We start from the raw sequence: 18,873 nt of genomic DNA, 5'->3' as shown, positions 1-18,873 counted from the left end.
AAAATCACTCTCTCAAATCAGGGAAGGAGCTCAGTTTACCTGCCGTGAAAATGTGGCGTAAGTGTTGACTCCGTGCTTCCTCCATCGAGCCCCACAAGTCGGCATCTGTAGTTCCGGGTAGTACCAGTTGTTCCATATAGGGTTAAATTAGTGAAGCCTTCTACTGCTTGTAACTGTCTGGCCTTATTCCAAACTTTTTGGACTAGGGTATATGTGGGGCCCTCTGCTACATCTGTGATCCCCGTGACATGGCCCATCAGGGTTCTAATGGGGTCTGCCCTCCCTGTCCAGCGGGGTAAGGGCTCAGGCCACATGCTGCAGCTGAGCTGCAATGTAGTAAAGCCATGGGTTAAGCAAAGCTAGACAGCCCTCATCTTTAAGTTTCTGAAGTTGTTCCGGCTTCACTCTGGGGGGCTTGTACTGCCATAGGAAGGACTAAAAAATTGAGTTTATTATGCAAAATATTTTAAGAGGAATCACCATGGGGGTGTTGTGGAGCAGATAAAGGAGCTGGGGCATAAAATTCATTTTAATAAGGTTGACCTTTACTACTAGTGACATTTTTAGTCTCGATCATACTTTAATCCTGGCATGCATTCACCCCAGTAGTGGTGACAGGTTAAGGGGGATATAATCTAGTATTTTCGGGGGTCATCTGAATGCCTAGGTATTTGAAGCTAAAGGTTAGTGGTATTTGAAGAGCCACAACATCCTGGGCTTCTGGGTCTGCATCCAGTGCCATTAGGGAAGATTTAGTCTAATTGATCACCAGCCCAAAATACTTCCCAAACTGAACCATGATCGACATCGCCACTTTTAGGGAGTCAGAAGTGTCTCCCAGCAGCAGCATTGTGTCATCTGCGTATAGCATGATTTTCTCTTGTAGTTCCATGAACTTAAAACCCTGAACCTGTGGGTTAGACCTAATCAGGACAGCCATTGGCTCAATTGCCACCGCAAACAAAAGCAGTGACAATGGCCAGCCCTGATGTGTCTCCCTATGGAGCCTGAAGGGAGGGGAAATGTGTCCTGCCTCTCCGATGACCGCCTGTGGGGAGCTATAGAGCAGCTTGACCCAGGACAAAAACATGTCTCCGAATGCAAACCTGCCCATAATCACCCAGAGGTATTGCCATTCTAGGCTGTCGAAAGCTTTATGGGCATCTAACGACAGTAGTGCCCTGTCTACCATGTTGTCTGGTTGTGCTTGAAGATTGAAGAAGTGTCTGCAGAGGTTTATAGCAGTGGATTTTTGGGGGATAAAGCCTGATTGGTCTGAGTGTATTATGGAGGTGATTACCTTGTTGAGTCTAAGGGCCAGGACCTTTGCTAGGAGTTTGATGTCACTTTGTAAAAGAGATATTGGTCTATATGAGCCCGGGTCTAGAGGATCCTTCCCCCGGTTTCAAAATAAGGACAATATTCGCTCTTGTCATGCCAGCGAATGAGCTGTTCTGCCTGTTCCCTAGTCTTGGTTTTAATATTGGTCACTTCTTTTATGAGGGAAACCCTCATATTTGCTTTAAAGGCATCCCATGCAGTGTTGAGATCAGGGTGGTCTGCATTTCTCTCCCAGAATTCTCTAATTGCCTCTAGTAGGCCTTCGTGAGAGGGAATCGAGTTCAACCAAAAGGCATTGAATTTCCAGGAGGCCCTTTGCAGGTTCGAGGTTGGTCTGGCAATTAGTTGGATCAGAATAGGGGAGTGGTCAGAGATGCCTCTGCCAAGTTATTGAATTTCTTGTAGGAAATGGGATGTCCGGGCTGTGCAAAGGCACAGGTCTATCCTCGACAGGGACATGTGTGTCTTTGAAAAACATGAGAACTGCTTCTGCAGAGGGTTACGGTCCCGCCATGGATCCAACCAACCCACCTCCTCAGCAAACTTCTGCAGCGCCGTTCTGGCAATTTTGCGCCCATTCCCTGGGGGCGGGTGCTTGTCCAGGATGGGGTCCATGTAGCAGTTCAGATCTCCCACCGCTATTAGCGGGAGATCAGGGTGACTTAATTGGAAGGCCAGAAGTGTTCTCAATGCCTCTGAGTTAAAGGGGGGCGGGATATACAGAGCAGCTAAAATACATTTCAATACATGGTACACTTTACATTCTAGTATAACATATCTCCCCTCAGTGTCAATCAGTCAGTCATATACCTGAAAATCTACAGACCTATGCATTAGTACGCTCACCCCCCTGGAATAGGAGGTGTGCATAGAGTGATATCCCACTCCCAGCCATGCATAATTTATACAGGATACCGAGTCAGGAACCAAATGAGTCTCCTGAAGGCAATAAATTGTACGTTTTAGCGGGTCCTGGAGACTTCTAATGTTCCAGGACAATATGTGTACAAGGCCAAGATTATTACTTACTTTAGCCTTCACAGCAGCAGCAGCCAAGGCAGCAGCAGCAGCTGTAGAGAGGTTTCCTTCTCCAATGTCTCTCTCCACCTTGTTCTTCACCGTGGTTTCCACCTTATCTGTTTCTTCTGATCCTTCTTTACTATCAGAGACTTTGTCCCCATCAGCTGCAATTAACGCAAATAAGATTAATTGAAATACACATATAAAGGATATGCAAAATATCATGAACTTGACATACTGTTCTCTCTATTAGTCTACACACAACTATTATTCTACTATATGACATATGGTTAAAAAGGTTAGCCCATTAAATACTGAGGGAATAGTTTGGAGAGGGATGAACAGTGATTGTTAAAGAAGTCAATTAGTATGGTGTGAGACCTCTAATTTTTTTGGTTTGTGGTACAATTCAGTTTCTGGTAGATGCAGGAGTCATCTGCCAAAATATTTTATCTATCAGAGATTCTATCAGTAAGATTTATGCACTTTCTCCTGGTTCTGCACATTCTGTGGCCATTATGAGGCAATCTCATTCTGTCTGCTGGACTTGAAATGTATTTTACATTAAAGAGGAACTGCAGTCTGCTCACAGAATTTTTAATAAAAACATTGCCATTCTGAAGCTTACCTCCAACCACTTTGCATATTATTTTATATATACTGCGATTCTGTACTTGATAAATATGCTGCAGAAATCTCACTCCACTAAATCTGGCTGCAACCATTTTAACTGTGGGCAGCTGAAGCTGTTGCCTGTTCACTTACTGGATTTACACAGAAGCACACCTTCAGCTCAGCAGCCTTGCAGCTCTGATTGGCCCTCTTATGACTCATCCCCCCTACTTTCTTGGCAAACTCTCACAAGAGTGAGAGAGCTGGGCATGATGTGATAAGCCTAGGCTTTTTGCCAGACAAGAAACAGGAAGTGGGCTGTCTAAGGTATTTACTGGCAGAAATAAAAAGTTTTACTATCCAAACTTAAAACAACAAGGGCAGAAGATTTAATAGATGGAAAGTTGAAAAGAATGACTGAAGATCCGCTTTAAGGAAAATGTATGAGAAGGAGCTGGAATATGCAAAGCTGAAAAGGAACTTCCAAAACGGCCAAAAAATAATAGTGAATAATGCCAGGGACCTCTCACTGCTGAAGTATCTAAGACCTATAGAAAGGTAAGGGTTGACTGAGCCCACCACCAGTCTCAGTCTCTGCTTATAATGAAAACATTTCTTTTAGGTGGACTGACACCCTAATAAAAAAATCCAATGGGAAAAGTCAAACAGCAGAACACAGTAAGCACATAAAGGTGATGTTAAATTCATGTCAGGTAAGTAAAATACTTTATTTTTCTGGCAAGGGTTTTCAGGACAAAACACCCCCGTGTCACTTTCCTGCTAAGTGTCAACACAACAGAAGCTTCTAAAATTCTAAAAGTAAATTATTATGCTCATTTTGACCTGGATGCATGTGTTAATATGTACGTCACTGACTGGTGAACACTGGGGAGCTATCTAGCGAATATATGCTCCTGAGGCACAGCTCCCTGCTAGCAAAAGTAGAACACAGAAATTAATTTGGAGAAAAAGAAACCTACCCATATCAACATCACTCTTCTCGGAGTCCTTGTCTGTGTCATCTTTGATCTTCTCTTCCTCTTTCTTTGCAGGATCACAAACACGTTCCTTTACATCCTCTTCTACTACAGGCTCAATGGGTGAATCCTGTGGAAGCACAGAAATCACAAATTATGCATTTGTTGGCCATTGGGAGCTCCATCTAATAAAAAGAGGACTCAGGTGTTCATTTATTTTATAAGAAAGTCAACAATCTTATTCTATACATGAAACATTAACTGTTTTTTCTATTCAGGAACAATTCAGTAGACAGTAGGCATCACCCTTTTTTTCTTGCTCTGTACCGTAAGCAAAACACATTAACGATAACCATAAAAAGGATATCAGTTAGATGATTCAATAAGGCAGTGCAAACAGTATTCATAATTCAATCATAATTCCAAAAAATGTGGGATGCCGGGTAAAATCTACATAAAATAATGCAATGATGTGCATATCTTAAAAAAACATATTTTATTCACAATAGAAAAAAGAAAACATATGAAATGGTAGTGCATTGCACTGGCACAGGTGTGTAAACACAACACAAAGTGTGAATGGGCCCTTACTTAAGACTAAAATCAGTGTTTTTTTTTTTTACAGGTTTGAGATTGTGAACATCTTAAATTACTTTGCACTTATTTACATAGAAAATGCAAATTAAAAATAATAACCATCTTTTCTGGCACCTCAAAATGTAGACGAGGAGACAATGTTCCCTAAATCCGGCCATAGATGGTGTAATTTTTTTCCCCCTGAAACTTTGGGTTGCTGGAAAGAAAAGTGCTTGATTCCCACATCAACCACATCAACAGAGCCAGTGTTGCTGTCCCTGCTGCAAGAACACACAGTGATTTTTGCTTGGCTATAGCCACTTGCAATAACTGCATGAAAAAAAAAAAAAATCGACATGCTGGTTGTACCCAAGTTGATCGATCATTTAACTTGGGTACAATCAGCTCACCCATACATGGTTGAATTTTGTCCGTTCCTGCTGAACCGGCCAAGATTCGAACTGTCTATGGTCCGCTTTGGAGAATGTATGGAGAGAAGGTCTCTCTAATTGCAGTACAACAAAAAAAAAGACCTCGCTATTTAGTGAACTAAAGCTGCAACTCAAAGTGATATACAACACCAAAAGATCAATAAAAACATAAGGAGCTGCGCTGTAACAAATAAAAATGAATAAACATGAAGCTTTATGTGTATACAAAAAATTGATAACACACACATTCAAAAAGTTCAAATGGTGTATCACATTGCGGTCCTTCCTGCAATGCTGCCAAGCTGGCCGCACGGTGCTCAATCCGACAGGTAGATACAAACAGAAACGATCAAGCGCTGTGCGGCCGGCTTGGCAGCATTGCAGGAGGGACAGCGGGATATTGGATCTTTCTTGATGGGAGCTGGGAGAGTGTGGGATCTGATACCATTCCAACAGGGGAGTTACACCAGCTGGAGACAGTCAGGGGACAGATAGTCCTCCCTACATCCAGGAGGCCACAAGGTATGTCAGGCAGTGTATAAAACATACTCACTAGTGCAATTATGGAACTCTTTAATGGTATATGTCTTTCCTTTTGTTGTGAAAGTTTTTTGCTCGTGATGAAAAAATTTACACGCAAGGCATAATTTTTTTCTGGCATTGGAACATTTCAAAAGAGCCAACTTCCCTAAACTACGAACCTTGCTAAAAGATATTAATTGGGATAAAATCTTCAGAACAAAGAATACGGAGGAGAGATGAGTTTGCTTTAAGAGCATATTAAATAAGGTTATTAGCCAGTGCATCCTATTGGGAAATAAATTTAAAAGAGCAAATTAAAGTCCTGGATGGCTTAACACCAATGTAAAAATGCATACAAAAGCAAAAATGAAGGCCTTCAAAAAATACAAGGCTGATGGATCATCATCAGCATTCAAACTTTACAAAGAATGCAACAAGAAATGTAAGCGTGCAATTAGGGCGGCTAAGATAGAACATAGCAGAGGAGAGCAAAAAAAATCCCAAGAAATTCTTTAAGTACATAAACAGTATAAGAAGGAGGACGGACCATATTGTCCCCATAAAGAATGAGGAAGGTAATTTAGTTACAAAGGATGGTGAGATGGCGAAGTTATTGAATTTATTCTTCTCCTCAGTCTTCACGAGGGAATCGGGGGGGCTTCAGTAACCAAAACTGCAGTGTTTATTCTCATGACACAACACAGGAAGCACCCTCATAGCTAACAGAACAGAATTAGAAATATACTTGAAAAACTTAACATTAATTAATGACCCGGGACCAGGTGGCTTGCACCCGAGGGTCCTTAGGGAACTCAGTCAAGTAATTACCAGACCATTGTTCCTAATTCTTACCGACACTCTACTTCCTGGAATGGTACCAGCTGATTGGAGAAAAGCCAACGTAGCACCAATATTTAAAAAGGGCCAAAATACATCCCTGGGAATTACAGACAACTTAGCCTAACATCAATAGTATGCAAGTTCTTGGAGGGGATGTTAAGCGACTATATACAAGATTTTAGTAATGAAAACTGTATCATTAACAGTAATCAGCATGGATTCATGAAGAATCATTCTTGCCAAACCAATCTATTAACCTTCTATGATGAGCTGAGCTGCCATCTAGAGAGGCCTGTAGACGTGGCGTATCTGGATTTTGCAAAAGCTTTGATACAGTTCCCCATAAACGTTTACTGTATAAAGTAAGTTCCATTGGCATGGACCATAGGGTGAGTACATGGATTGAAAACTGGCTACAAGGGGGAGTTCAGAGGGTAGTGATAAATGGGGAGTACTCGGAATGGTCAGCGAAGGAAAGTGGGGTCCCCAAGGGTTCTGTCCTGGGACCAATCCTATTAAATTTGTTTATAAATGACCTGGAGGATGGGATAAACAGCTTAATCTCTGTATTTGCGGACAATACTAAGCTAAGCAGGGCAATAACTTCTCCGCAGGATGTGGAAACCTTGCAAGTAGATCTGAACAAATGAATGGGGTGGGCAACTAAATGGAAAATGAGGTTTAATGTGGAAAAATGTTAAATAATGCATTTGGGTGGCAAAAATATGAATACAATCTACTCACTGAGGGGAGAACCTCTGGGGGAATCAAGGATGGAAAAGGACCTGGGGGTCCTAGTAGATGATAGGCTCAGAAATGGCATGCAATGCCAAGCTGATGCAAACAAAGCAAACAGAATATTTGCATGCATTAAAAAGGGGATTAACTCAAGCTATAAAATGATAATTCTCCCTCTCTACAAGACTCTGGTCCGGCTGCACATGGAATATGCTGTCCAGTTCTGGGCACCAGTCCTCAGGAAGGATGTGCTGGAAATGGAGTGAGTACAGAGAAGGGCAAAAAAAGGAATAAAGGGACTGGAGGACATTAGTTATGAAGAAAGGTTAACGAGCACTGAAATTATTCTCTCTGGAGAAGAGGCGCTTGAGAGGGGATATGATTTCAATTTACAAATACCATACTGGTGACCCCGCAATAGGGATAAAACTTTTCCGCGAAAGGGGGTTTAATAAGACACGTGGCCACTCATTAAAATTAGAAGAAAAGAGGTTTAACCTTAAACTGCGTAGAGGCGGTGGTTTCAGCGGGGAGCATCGATAGTTTCAAAAAACTATTAGATAATCACCTGAACGACCACAAAATACATACTATACACACACACACACACACACACACACACACACACACACATATATATTACATATACTTACTATGTAACTTACTATGCAACTATGTAACATGCCTACTAGTGGGATGAGGGGAGTGTGGATGGTGGACTTAAACTTGTAGATTCTACTAGGTGCTATTTGGCTTTCAATGTTTTTGGCCCTGCGGTAGAAGACACTGTGTTTTTATGTGTGAGAGACGAGCCCAAGAGTGGATCTTCCAACAAAATTGGCCAATGTTTGATTAGAATGTTTTCCATTTTTTTGCTGCAATCATCTTGATAGGATGGGCTTAGGCAAAGGCTTATATGTATACTGATTAAAGGCAGCTACTGCAGGGGTGGAGGGGTATCCTTTATGCAGGAATTTATAGCTATAAGGAGTTGGCCTTGGGTCTCATAATCCTCGTCCTTAGTAGTATTGCGGCGGATCCTGTGAAAGTGGCTCCTGGGGATATTATTGATCCACCTGGGGTGGTGGCAACTCTGGTAATGGATGAATGAGTTCCCAACAGTGGGTTTTACATAGTTGGTGGCATCTATACACGAGTCACTGTGGTAAAGCTCCAGGTGCAGGAAAGCTGGTCTGTCAGGAACCACCATATGGGTGAAAGATAACCCCAGGTTGTTGTGGTTACAATGCGGTACAAACTGCACCAGGCTATCTATGGTATCATCCTATATGATGACTATGTCATCGATATAGCGCCCATATAAAATTATGTCGGCTATAAAGGGATTGTTGTGTGAAATATACTGTAGTTCTCAATACCCTATGGTTAAATTTGCATAGCTGGAGGCAAAATTTCCCCCCATAGCTGTGCCTTGGGTTTGTAAATAATAACTGTCCTCAAATTCAAAGTAGTTGTGTTTTAAGCAGAATTGTGTTGCTTCTAGTATAAAATGAGCTTGCCTCAGATTGATGAGCGGGTCTGTGGAGAGGAAATGGTTAACTGCCATCAGACCTACATCATGGGGGAATCTACGTATATAGGGACATGACATCTAGGGACACCCACAGGTATGTGGGTTCCCACCTATAGAAATAGAGCATCTCTAGTAGGTGTGTGCCGTCCCTTATGTTACGATGGAAGGCATGTTCCAATACCGGAAATAATTATGCTTTCTCACAGGCAAAAAAACGTTCACAACAAAAGTAAAGACATATACCATTAAAGAGTTCCATAATTGCTCTAGTGAGCATGTTATATACTGCCTGACATGCCCTTGTGGCCTCCTGTATGTAGGGAGGACTATCCATCCCCTACGCCAACAATTTCGCAAGCATAGACGATTCATTGAGCAGGGATGCCACAAACAGTGTCCCCAGACACTTTTACGGAACATCAAAAATTCACTGTGGGTCTCCAAGTTTGTGTGATTGAGGTCATCTCCAGAAATCTTCCTGCTACAGAGCATTTTAAACGGTTATGCCAGCAGGAGACATTCTGGATCTATTCTTTAAATACTCTCTCGCAAGGGGGCTCAGTGAAGAGATTGCAATACATACTTTGTTATAACACATGCACATAGAGACCAGTTTCTTTAACATCATTTCATTTTTTTACAGTGGACCCTTATAGACATCTATAAGGACATTGTTGGGTTCTTAGTCTGTGGTTGGGGGTGGTGGTATTTGGTAATATTACATATAAAAGATGGTTACTTACAATGTGTTGCTTTTAATGGTTATAGGGAGGCAGCCCTTACACATGTTGGTGCAAATCTACATATGTGCAGTCACTGAGTATACACATATACATATTATGACACCTGTTTTCTATATACACATTTGAATTTTATATAACATAATCCTTATGTATGTATACATACATTTTAATACACTTTTTTTATATTTAGATATGTCTATATACACATCTTGCTGTCCCATCAGATTAGCAGCCTTTTCAATTTAGCTCAATATGTGCTCCATCTTACATTTGATGTAATATAACTTTTATACATCATATATTGCTAGACCATTTTATTCCCCATATTTTATTACTTGAAAGTATTTTAGTTCTTTTATCCCACTGTTTTGGGTCCACTGACCGTTGTAGTTCCATGGCCGCGGACATCATTTATTGATGCTTTCCCTCAGAGAGCAGCAGGCCAGTAGAAGGAGCTGTGAGCTCCGAGCAAGTAGCCTATTTCTCATAAAGACAGTCCTGATCCCTTCTTTCCACCCGTGCTGGTGATGTCATTTCTGTTTCCGCGGGTCAAGCTAGTCAGCGTACAGCTTCCTGCCTCCTGGTTCCTCTGAAGCACAGCCATCCTTCCAGCAAAACACATCAACCAGGCTCTTTCCACCAGCAATCCTGTACGTGTGTGGAGCCAGTGGGACACATTAGAGCTGCCAGAACTGTATACCCCTTGATGAGCATGACTTCCACTAGTATCCTTTAAGTGTTTTTGATCTTATGCATTAAATGTTTTTACTTTAATACTACACTCAGAGTGGCGCCTCCCCCTTCCTGTTTCTTTTACATGTTTTACAGTGTTTCTGGACACTCTCTGAGAATGGCTGCCTTTTAAATAACCCCCTTTTCCGTTGGCCCATTTTATGATCATTCTTATGACTTTATCAGTAAATGTACAATATCCCATCTCAAGGGCATTACCTCCTGGAGAGCCAGATCCTCAATTACTCAGTTTTCTCCATAAGAGATCATCTGAGTTCCCCACAAAGGGGATGCCATGGGAAAACACAAGGGACAACAATGGGACCAACACCGAGGAGAAAATCTGGCATGCAGAGGTAAGACTACCAGGTCAGAGTCCTGGGGAAACGTCAGTCAGTATATACAGTTGTATGCAAAAGTTTTTTAATATTTCAGTAGTGAAATGAGGTTTATTGGATTAACAGAAAATGCGCAATATGCATCAAAACGAAATTAAACACGCGCATACATTTGGGCACCTCAACAGAAAAATCAAATCAATATTTAGTATATCCTCTTTTAGCAGAAATAACAGCCTCTAGATGCTTCCAATAGCCTGTAATGAGTGTCTGGATTCTGGATGAATGTATTTCTCCAGTTCAGTTAGGTTTGATGACTGCCGAACATGGACAGCCCGCTTCAAATCACCCTACAGATGTTCAATGATATTCAGGTCTAGGGACTGAGATGGCCATTCCAGAACATTGTACTTGTTCCTCTGCATAAATGCCTGAGTAGATTTTAAGCAGTGTTTTGGGTCGTTGTCTTGTTGAAATATCCAGCCCCGGCGTAACTTAAACTTTGTGATTGATTCCTCAACATTATTCTCAAGAATCTGCTGATATTGAGTAGAATCCATGCGACCCTCAACTTTAAACCAGATTGCCAGTACTGGCACTGGCCACACAGCCCCACAGCATGATGGAACCACCACCAAATTTTACTGTGGGTAGCAAGAGTTTTTTTTTGAATGTTGTGTTCTTTTGCCACTATGCATAACACCCCTTGTTATGACCAAATAACTGAATTTTTGTTTCATTAGTCCACAGAACCTTATTCCAAAATGAAGCTGGCTTGTCCAATGTGTGTTTGCATACCTCAAGTGACTCAATTTGTGGTGTGTGTGCAGAAAAGGTTTCTTTCGCATCACTCTCCCATACAGCTTCTCCCTGTGCAAAGTGTGCTGAATTGTTGAAGGATGCACAGTGACACCATCTGTAGCTGTTGATGTTGTAGGTCTTTGGAGGTGGTCTGTGGGCTGTTTTTGACCGTTCTCACCATCCTTCGCCTTTGCCTCTCCAATATTTTATATGGCCTGCCACTTCTGGCCTTAACAAGAACTGTGCCTGTGGTCTTCCATTTTCTCACTATGTTGCTCACAGTGGACACTTATACAGCTTATATTTCTGTGATAACTTTTTGTAGCCTTCCCCTAAACCATAATGTACAACAATCTTTGTTTTCAGGTCATTTGAGAGTTGTTTTCAAGCCCCCATGTTGTCACTCTTCAGAGGACAGTCCCAAACAACAACAACTTGGCCACCTTAAATATCTTTTCTCATGATTGGATGCACCAGTCTATGAAGTTAAAGGCTTAATGAGCTCACCAAACCAATTGCGTGTTCCAATTAATCAGTGCTAAGTAGTTACAGGTATTCAAATCAACAAAATGACAGGGATGCCCAAATTTATGCACCTGTCTAATTTCATTTTGATCATATTGCGCATTTTCTTTTAATCCAATAAACCTCATTTCACTACTGAAATATTACGGTGTCCTTCAGTTATTTGATAGATCAAAATGAAATCGCTGATCCAAACACCCAAATATTTATACATGACAATCATGGAAATTGTCAGGGGTTCCTAAACTTTTGCATACAACTGTATGTTTTAGCTGACCAAAAGGGCCAGAGGATCCTCACTGGGGACAGACAGGTATGGCAGATTTGATGCATATCATGCAAAACTGCTGAATCCACATGTTCCAAAAGAGACAAATGTATTCTTTGGGAGAGAGAAAACTGGCCGGGTTGGGATACAGTTTCTGAGACCAAGCTGGTACAGGAGACCCATGGGGGTAGGAGTAGTTCTGGTAATCTGTGTGGTGGCACAAGAAGGTTGATGGTTTTGAAGCTGAAGAGAGCACCGGTGATAAGAGCTTAGTCTGTCATTTTGAATGGGCATTCTCTGAACCTAGATGCCTGAAGGGCAAACTATCTATGAACCCATAGGGATTAATGAACATCCCCTTCACCTAGAAAAGTGAGGATATACCTTTCTACTGATGAAGGCCTCCCTTTGGGTTTAGCAGATCTCTTATACCAGATCTTGCAGGTGGTCGGAAAATCAGGGTAGGTTTGTTTAGGTCAGGGCAAAAAATATTATTGCACTTTGCATAAATAGCACTTATCCTTTAAATACAAAGTAACTATGTTGTGTAAAATTTAGGGCTACCTTTGGTTCTTTCCTCTCTTCTGTGGGCTGTGGTTCTGAAGGAGGCTCTTCTGTAGTATTTTCCTCTACAAATAAAACATTCAAATATTATACAGGAATTACATCATAGACAACTATTTGTCAGTTAATGAATTTAAGAATAACATGTCTCCATCTCTCTACATAACCTATGATGTGTGTAAAGGGATCTAATACAAAAGGGAAAAGTCCTGTAAGTCGCAAATACGTATCTGCAAATCCCCATAAGAAGGTGTATGACAGCCTCAGCCCAGGCTCCAACCATGCCACACTTCAATGCAGGACTTATCAGTTAATACATAAGAAAACCTGGTGGAGCCTTGAGTGGCACCTGTAATTTTAGTTTGGGCCACGGTTCATAAAGGAATGACTCTTCCAAGTATATTACTAGATGTAAAATTGTAGCAGACAGATAACAGAAAACGACTAAAAATTATATGGACTGTGCTCACCTATCCGCTCACTTATTCGCTCATTTTCTTCACAAGTAGTGCCAGCAATTCCACTGCTCTCGAGGCCATAACCTGGGTCAGGTTTGCCAGTTATTTTTGCTGCATCTTCCACCTTACGCACATGGGCTTCTACTAATGCTGTGGGAACCTCCTCCTTCATCTTGGAAAACTCCTCTATTAGGAATGAAAGAAAAAAAACATTTTGGCAACTGTTTTACCGAAAGAGATAGTAATCAAATACGAAGGGTGGCAGATAATCAGTTAGAAACAATCAAACTAAAAAAAAAAAAAAAAAAAAGGATAGCAGCAACAAGTTATAGAGCAATCAAATGTCCATACTACTATTTCTGACTCTTTCTTTTACAAAAGGCTTTATTGTCTTTAGAACATACACAATAGAGCCGATGGGATAACAATTCGAAAGCAAACAGTATGTGTGAATATATGGGAATTTGATCACAGAAAAAAAATAAACAGGAAAGAGCTGAGAACTCAATGACATAACCAGGCCATGTTCTAAAGGCCTATTAGGTTTACATGCTAGTTAAATGGAGAAACAAAAAGGTAAACAAGAGAAAAGTGGATGAGCAAAAACAAGGGAAAGAGCCCAGAAAAGGTAGAAAAGGATAAGGAAGCTACTTCTGACTCTCCTAATTTTATAAGGGGTGCCTTTTAGTTCAACAACTTTCAGGTTATCTACTGTAAGTGTACCAGTGAAAAGAATATAACCCCCCCAGGGAAAAATCTGCTGTAAATAGAGCTTTTCTCTGAAGTGGCTGTGCCCCCTCCCCCCTCCTCAGGAAAAACACTAGAGACTGAAACCCAGTCTTTAAAAAAGTGATTGTAAACCAGACATGAAATATGAACAAAGCATATCGAGCTATAGTGCGACTTGTCTCAATTAGGAGCTCTAAGTGTCATTGCAGTCTGCTGCTTTGTTCCTCTGCTATCAGCATGAATCACTTCTGAGTTTTTCTGACACCATGAGAAAAAATATCACAGGGGACAACCTCAGCTCTGTTCATATCTGCTGTGTAAAGGGGGGTGGCTGGTGGGGGCACTTTAATTAGCTCCCAGGGCTCTCAGCACTGAGCTCTGTAGAGTGTAACCTTAGCTCTCTGCTCTTTTTTTTCTGACAGCTCAGACAAGCTTTATAAATTCTGGACTTTTGAATGGATGTAAAGAAGAGAAGACAGCAGATAAGCAGACATACCTTATGTAGGAGGATTTATTTCTGTGCATCACCTGAGGACAGTCACTTCACTGAGTATGTGTAAGAGTTTACAAACACTTTAGCCACAATACTGGAGCTCAGATTCCTTCTAGTGAACATCCTAACAGTCAAAGTGCCATTTTTCTCTAAATCTACCAAATCCGACTGGAAGAGGTCCTAAAATTCTAGGACTTGTCAAATGCAATTATTCAATTCACTGCCTATAGTATAATAAAACTATGAAAATAATACCTAAAGCTGATTTGGCTGCAGCGGATGCTACACGAGGGTCCACCACAGAGGCCAGGAAGGCTACAGTACTCATTACAGGGTTGCCAGACTGGCTAAATGGTATAGGTTGATAGGCCAAAGGACCAAGGGATGCTTCAGAGTCCTCTAAATATGGATCTTCAATAGGCAACCGCAGGAAGTGTAAAATACATTCATCTTGTGTGCGACTGCCAACATGTTCAGACACCTTGTTCCAATCATCTTTGTACATTTCTAGAGCCTGCAAAGAACAGAAAGAAAAGAAAAACTCATATTATTGGCATACATTTACATGAACTGCATTGTTGTACCTGTCCATTAAAGATTACCTCCAGCAGTAACAGAGTCTCCTGTTCAGTCCATTCCCTTGTGGCACTCGCAGCAGATTTACTCTACAAAACAATATAAAACCAAATTGAAGTAACTGCTAGCAATGGAGAAATATTTAAAAGAAGAAATAAGAATGGTGCCTGTTAAAAACACAATAGAAACACCTTCTTAATAGAATAGCCATAATAGGAAATTTCTACTTATGTTATTATAAGGCGTTTGAATATAAGAATCGGCACAAGCTACATAAAAGGTAAGTTCACCTGTTCACAAAAAATGTAAGTATGGACTGACTAACTATCCTTGCTACCTCTCAGGACCACCACTGCAGATACACCCCCCTGTGCTGCTGGTGTAATGATTTGTGTAACATAATACATAGCCCCAGTGGTCAGCCAGCCATGTGATCATGCTGACCAATGAGAAGCGCATACAAGGCTTCTTATTCTGGTAAGGTGCCCCAGAAGAAAGAGCATGTCTCAGTGGTCAGCATGGTCATGTGTTAGTACTGACCAATGGTCAATGCTTGCAATCGTGATCATTATGATGACTACTCAGTAAAGGGGGCAGTGCATTGCAGTGTTGCTACAGCAGTATGGGTCATGACAGGTGCTATGTGCAGTGAGGTCCATAGGGGTGGTCAGAATATTTGGATTTAGTTCACCTCTTCATTGGTTCAGATGTCTCTTTACTCTTTAAGATTTATAAACAGAAATGAGAATATGCTACACATAACGCCTTTAAAGATACCACCAAAGGTGTAACAAACATAAGATAAAGTTATATAAAAGATTATCACTTTATTTGGACATGTAATGGATATATACATTAAAAATTAAAAAAATTATAAATCAAACATCCAAGTTAGCGTTAGTGTTACTGTATGTATATTATACAGGATATATATATCGTCAACAGTTTACGCAGCGCTTTACAATATAAAAGGAGACCATACAGTTACAATACAATAAAATACAAGAGGATTAAGAGGGCCCTGCTCAGAAGAGCTTACAATCTAATGGCCTTGAGATCAACTTATGAGGTTCAAGGCGTTTTGTGGTTATCCCCACATCATCAGGACCTGGGATCCCAATGTAAAAGTGCTGTAACAATACATATAAATAAATTATTGTTTACTAATTTACCAGGTCCTGATGAAGCAGTTTCCTGCGAAACGTGTTGACCCTCATAGGTTGATCTCAAGGCCTTACATACAGTAACATCGAATGGCTGTTTGGTTTCAATATGTTTTTTAATGGATATATCCATTACATTTGGGCACCACAGTAGCTAAATTGTTAGCATTTCTGCCTAGCAGCACTAGGTTTGTCAGTTCGAATCCCAACCACTCCACTACCTGCCTGGAGTTTGCATGTTCTCCTTGTGCCTGCGTAGGTTTCCTGCCACACACCAAAGACAAGCCGGTAGGTTAATTGTCTCATGTCAGCCACTGGTAGCTTACTTCATATATTTTGGAGTTGCACAGTAATCCGTTCTTTTTGGTTGGAGATCGCAGAGCAAATCAATACTACAGGAATTGCCCATGACCTTACACCAGCGCTCACTCTCCTTAGTGTAGGTATTGAAAACGTTTCCCCGCTGACAAGGAAGGTAGTCATACATATCCTATATGCAGTGCGCATTACACTAGCTAAGGGATGGCGCTCCCAAACACTACCAAGAATTGTGGAGGTAATCTCTAAAGTGAATGCACAATACATCATGGAATAAATGCTTGCATATAAGGAACAGAGCCCCAACATTTCATAAACACTGGGAACTATGGAGGACGTCCAAAGTAGCCTCTTCACATTTATGACACTCTTTACAACACTTACTTATTTGTGATATGTATATTAAGAATAATGGTCATTTAGTGGTAAAACCCAACAGTAGCTGTGGTATCCCTCAATGATCTAAACAACTCTGGACGAGTGATCGCCCACAGAACTACCAGATTTTGGGACCGAACTTGCGCCAGCGGAGAAGTTTATCGTTCATGTCCGAATCATTTTATCTGCACATTAGCACTTACTATGCATCAGATTTACGCAGACCCTCATTAAGGTCCAAGGCAGGCTACCTACTATTAAGATTGTTAGTGAGCCTGATCACAGTGAGTACCCGTGTGGGGCGACAGGCCATATCTCCAGATGAGGTCTAAATCCACATCTTTAAAGTAGCTCGAGCAAAAGCTACAATGATTTGACTATGAGTTTGACTTTTTGTACCCATTTTCTATTAACCTCATATTGTCTGACATGTTGTTTACATTTTACTTCGCATGTACTTTGTGGAAATGTAATAAACATCTATTGTTAAAAAAAAAATGGACCTAGTATGTTTATGTATTATTGTGAGTTAGGGACTTTAGATTGTAAGCTCCTCATGGGCAGAGACTGATGTGAATGTACAATATACAGTATCTATGTAAAGCGCTGTGTAAATTGACGGTGCTATACCATACCTGTAATAAATAAAATAAATGACATACCTCCAAAGGTGTAACAAAGTCCCATGTTCAACGTACTCTCATTTCTGTTTATTATGGTAGAGATGATACCTCCAAGGGCATCAGTGGATTCAGCACCCCACCACCACATACAACATGTTTTTCTCTTTAAGATTTATTGTTGTATTATCATTATAAAAGTAACAATATGATTGTTCAATACAATTAATTTTTCAGAGATCGGATTAAACTATAAAAGCAAACCTATATATTTTTTGGATTCAATAGGGTGTAGAAGGATTAAACGATGGACTCTCGGTAGTTATACTGGGATGATCCGGGAAAGTTTTTTTAGCACTGGCAGTTGGCTCTCTTGTAATAGCAATTGGAGCAGCTCACCAGCTCAACTGCTATTACAAGCAGTGGGAGAAGACGTTCCCAACCTTCTGTGGCTCTCTTGTTCCACAGGGAGACCTGAGCTGGCCGGACAGCCAAGCAAAGCTGGAATCGGCTTTAATCAGCTGTTTGTAATAGTAACCTAGAAGAGATGACATGTCATCACTTCCGGTTTACGTTGAAACCATCTGCGCCATTTTTTGTAAATCAAAAGCATTCAGAAACACGATCTTTTAAGTGTAGAGGAGGGATTTGGGATCCTAAAGAACCCATATCTCTCCATAAAGAGGACCTGTCACATGCTTATTGCTGCTACAAGGATGTTTACATTCCTTGTGACACCGCCAGCTGCTGCAGTATACTCGAGAGAGGTCGTGTCCTTACAGCCATGCCTACCGGTTTCGTCATGCAGATGTCTTGATGATGTCTGCGTGACGAAACCGGCAGCTGGCGGTGTGACGAAACCAGCAGCTGGCGGTGTGAGGATTTTATATAGCGAATTCAGCTTTGATGATATGTGAGTAGTTTTCTGTTTCTAATAAACACCTTTTAAAGACATACTACACTATGGGCTTCCTTCCTCTTTCTATGCAATATACGAGTGAGATACGAATAACCAGATTCCCAGGGAGACGCCAGAGAGTGAGACAGGGGCTAAACACTGTGAAGGCGGTTTTCCCCTAGTAGGGGCAAGGATCTGGTGAGCGCAACATAATTTATTTTCACCAAAGCACACCGGGGATTCTCTTTGGATACTTGCACAAGTCACCACGTGGAAAGATATATTGGTTATGAACTGTTTAATACACTATAAAGGACTTGTCGGCACTTTATGTCCATAGGATAAAAGGATTTGAATTCTACTTTTCATTTCAGTTTTTTGGATTTTTTCACCAGTTTTACAGCTCTTTGGATTTTTCACAGTTTTTTTTTTGCCTGCTAATTGTAACAACAATTCTGTGGTTTGTGATAGCACCACGGGGTATTAATGTCAATTTAAAGTTTGGGTACACTCACCCATTACACAATATATTAAATTTTTTTTTTTTTGGGTACTTTTGGGTATTATAGGGGCAGGAGGCCCCCGTTATTGCGAACATAATTTACAATAATAATAATTTTCTAGCTAAATGCACGGATGAATAACTGTTCAGTTAATTGCACGGATAAGGAATAATTT

At 40.9% G+C, this 18,873-nt stretch overlaps 1 protein-coding gene across 7 annotated transcripts in view; it reads right to left on the bottom strand.

Annotated features, from left to right (window-relative positions):
* The window catches only part of SMARCC2 (SWI/SNF related BAF chromatin remodeling complex subunit C2), a 142,124-nt gene that overhangs the window by 22,010 nt on the left and 101,241 nt on the right, over window positions 1-18,873 (bottom strand). For all 7 annotated transcript variants that reach the window (XM_077483402.1, XM_077483398.1, XM_077483400.1 and 4 more), the window contains exons 19-24: window positions 14,845-14,907; window positions 14,498-14,756; window positions 13,033-13,206; window positions 12,563-12,627; window positions 3,954-4,080; window positions 2,371-2,525 (exon numbers count right to left, since the gene is read on the bottom strand). In XM_077483402.1, coding sequence (XP_077339528.1) covers window positions 2,371-2,525; window positions 3,954-4,080; window positions 12,563-12,627; window positions 13,033-13,206; window positions 14,498-14,756; window positions 14,845-14,907 — 843 coding nt within the window. The remainder of the gene's footprint in view (window positions 1-2,370; window positions 2,526-3,953; window positions 4,081-12,562; window positions 12,628-13,032; window positions 13,207-14,497; window positions 14,757-14,844; window positions 14,908-18,873) is intronic.

The sequence above is a fragment of the Lithobates pipiens genome, unplaced genomic scaffold (genome assembly GCF_037356315.1).
Source record: "Lithobates pipiens isolate NorthernLeopardFrog02 unplaced genomic scaffold, aLitPip1_a1.2 Scaffold_16, whole genome shotgun sequence".
Lineage (NCBI taxonomy): Eukaryota > Metazoa > Chordata > Amphibia > Anura > Ranidae > Lithobates > Lithobates pipiens.
This window is presented reverse-complemented; position numbering and strand designations above follow the sequence as displayed.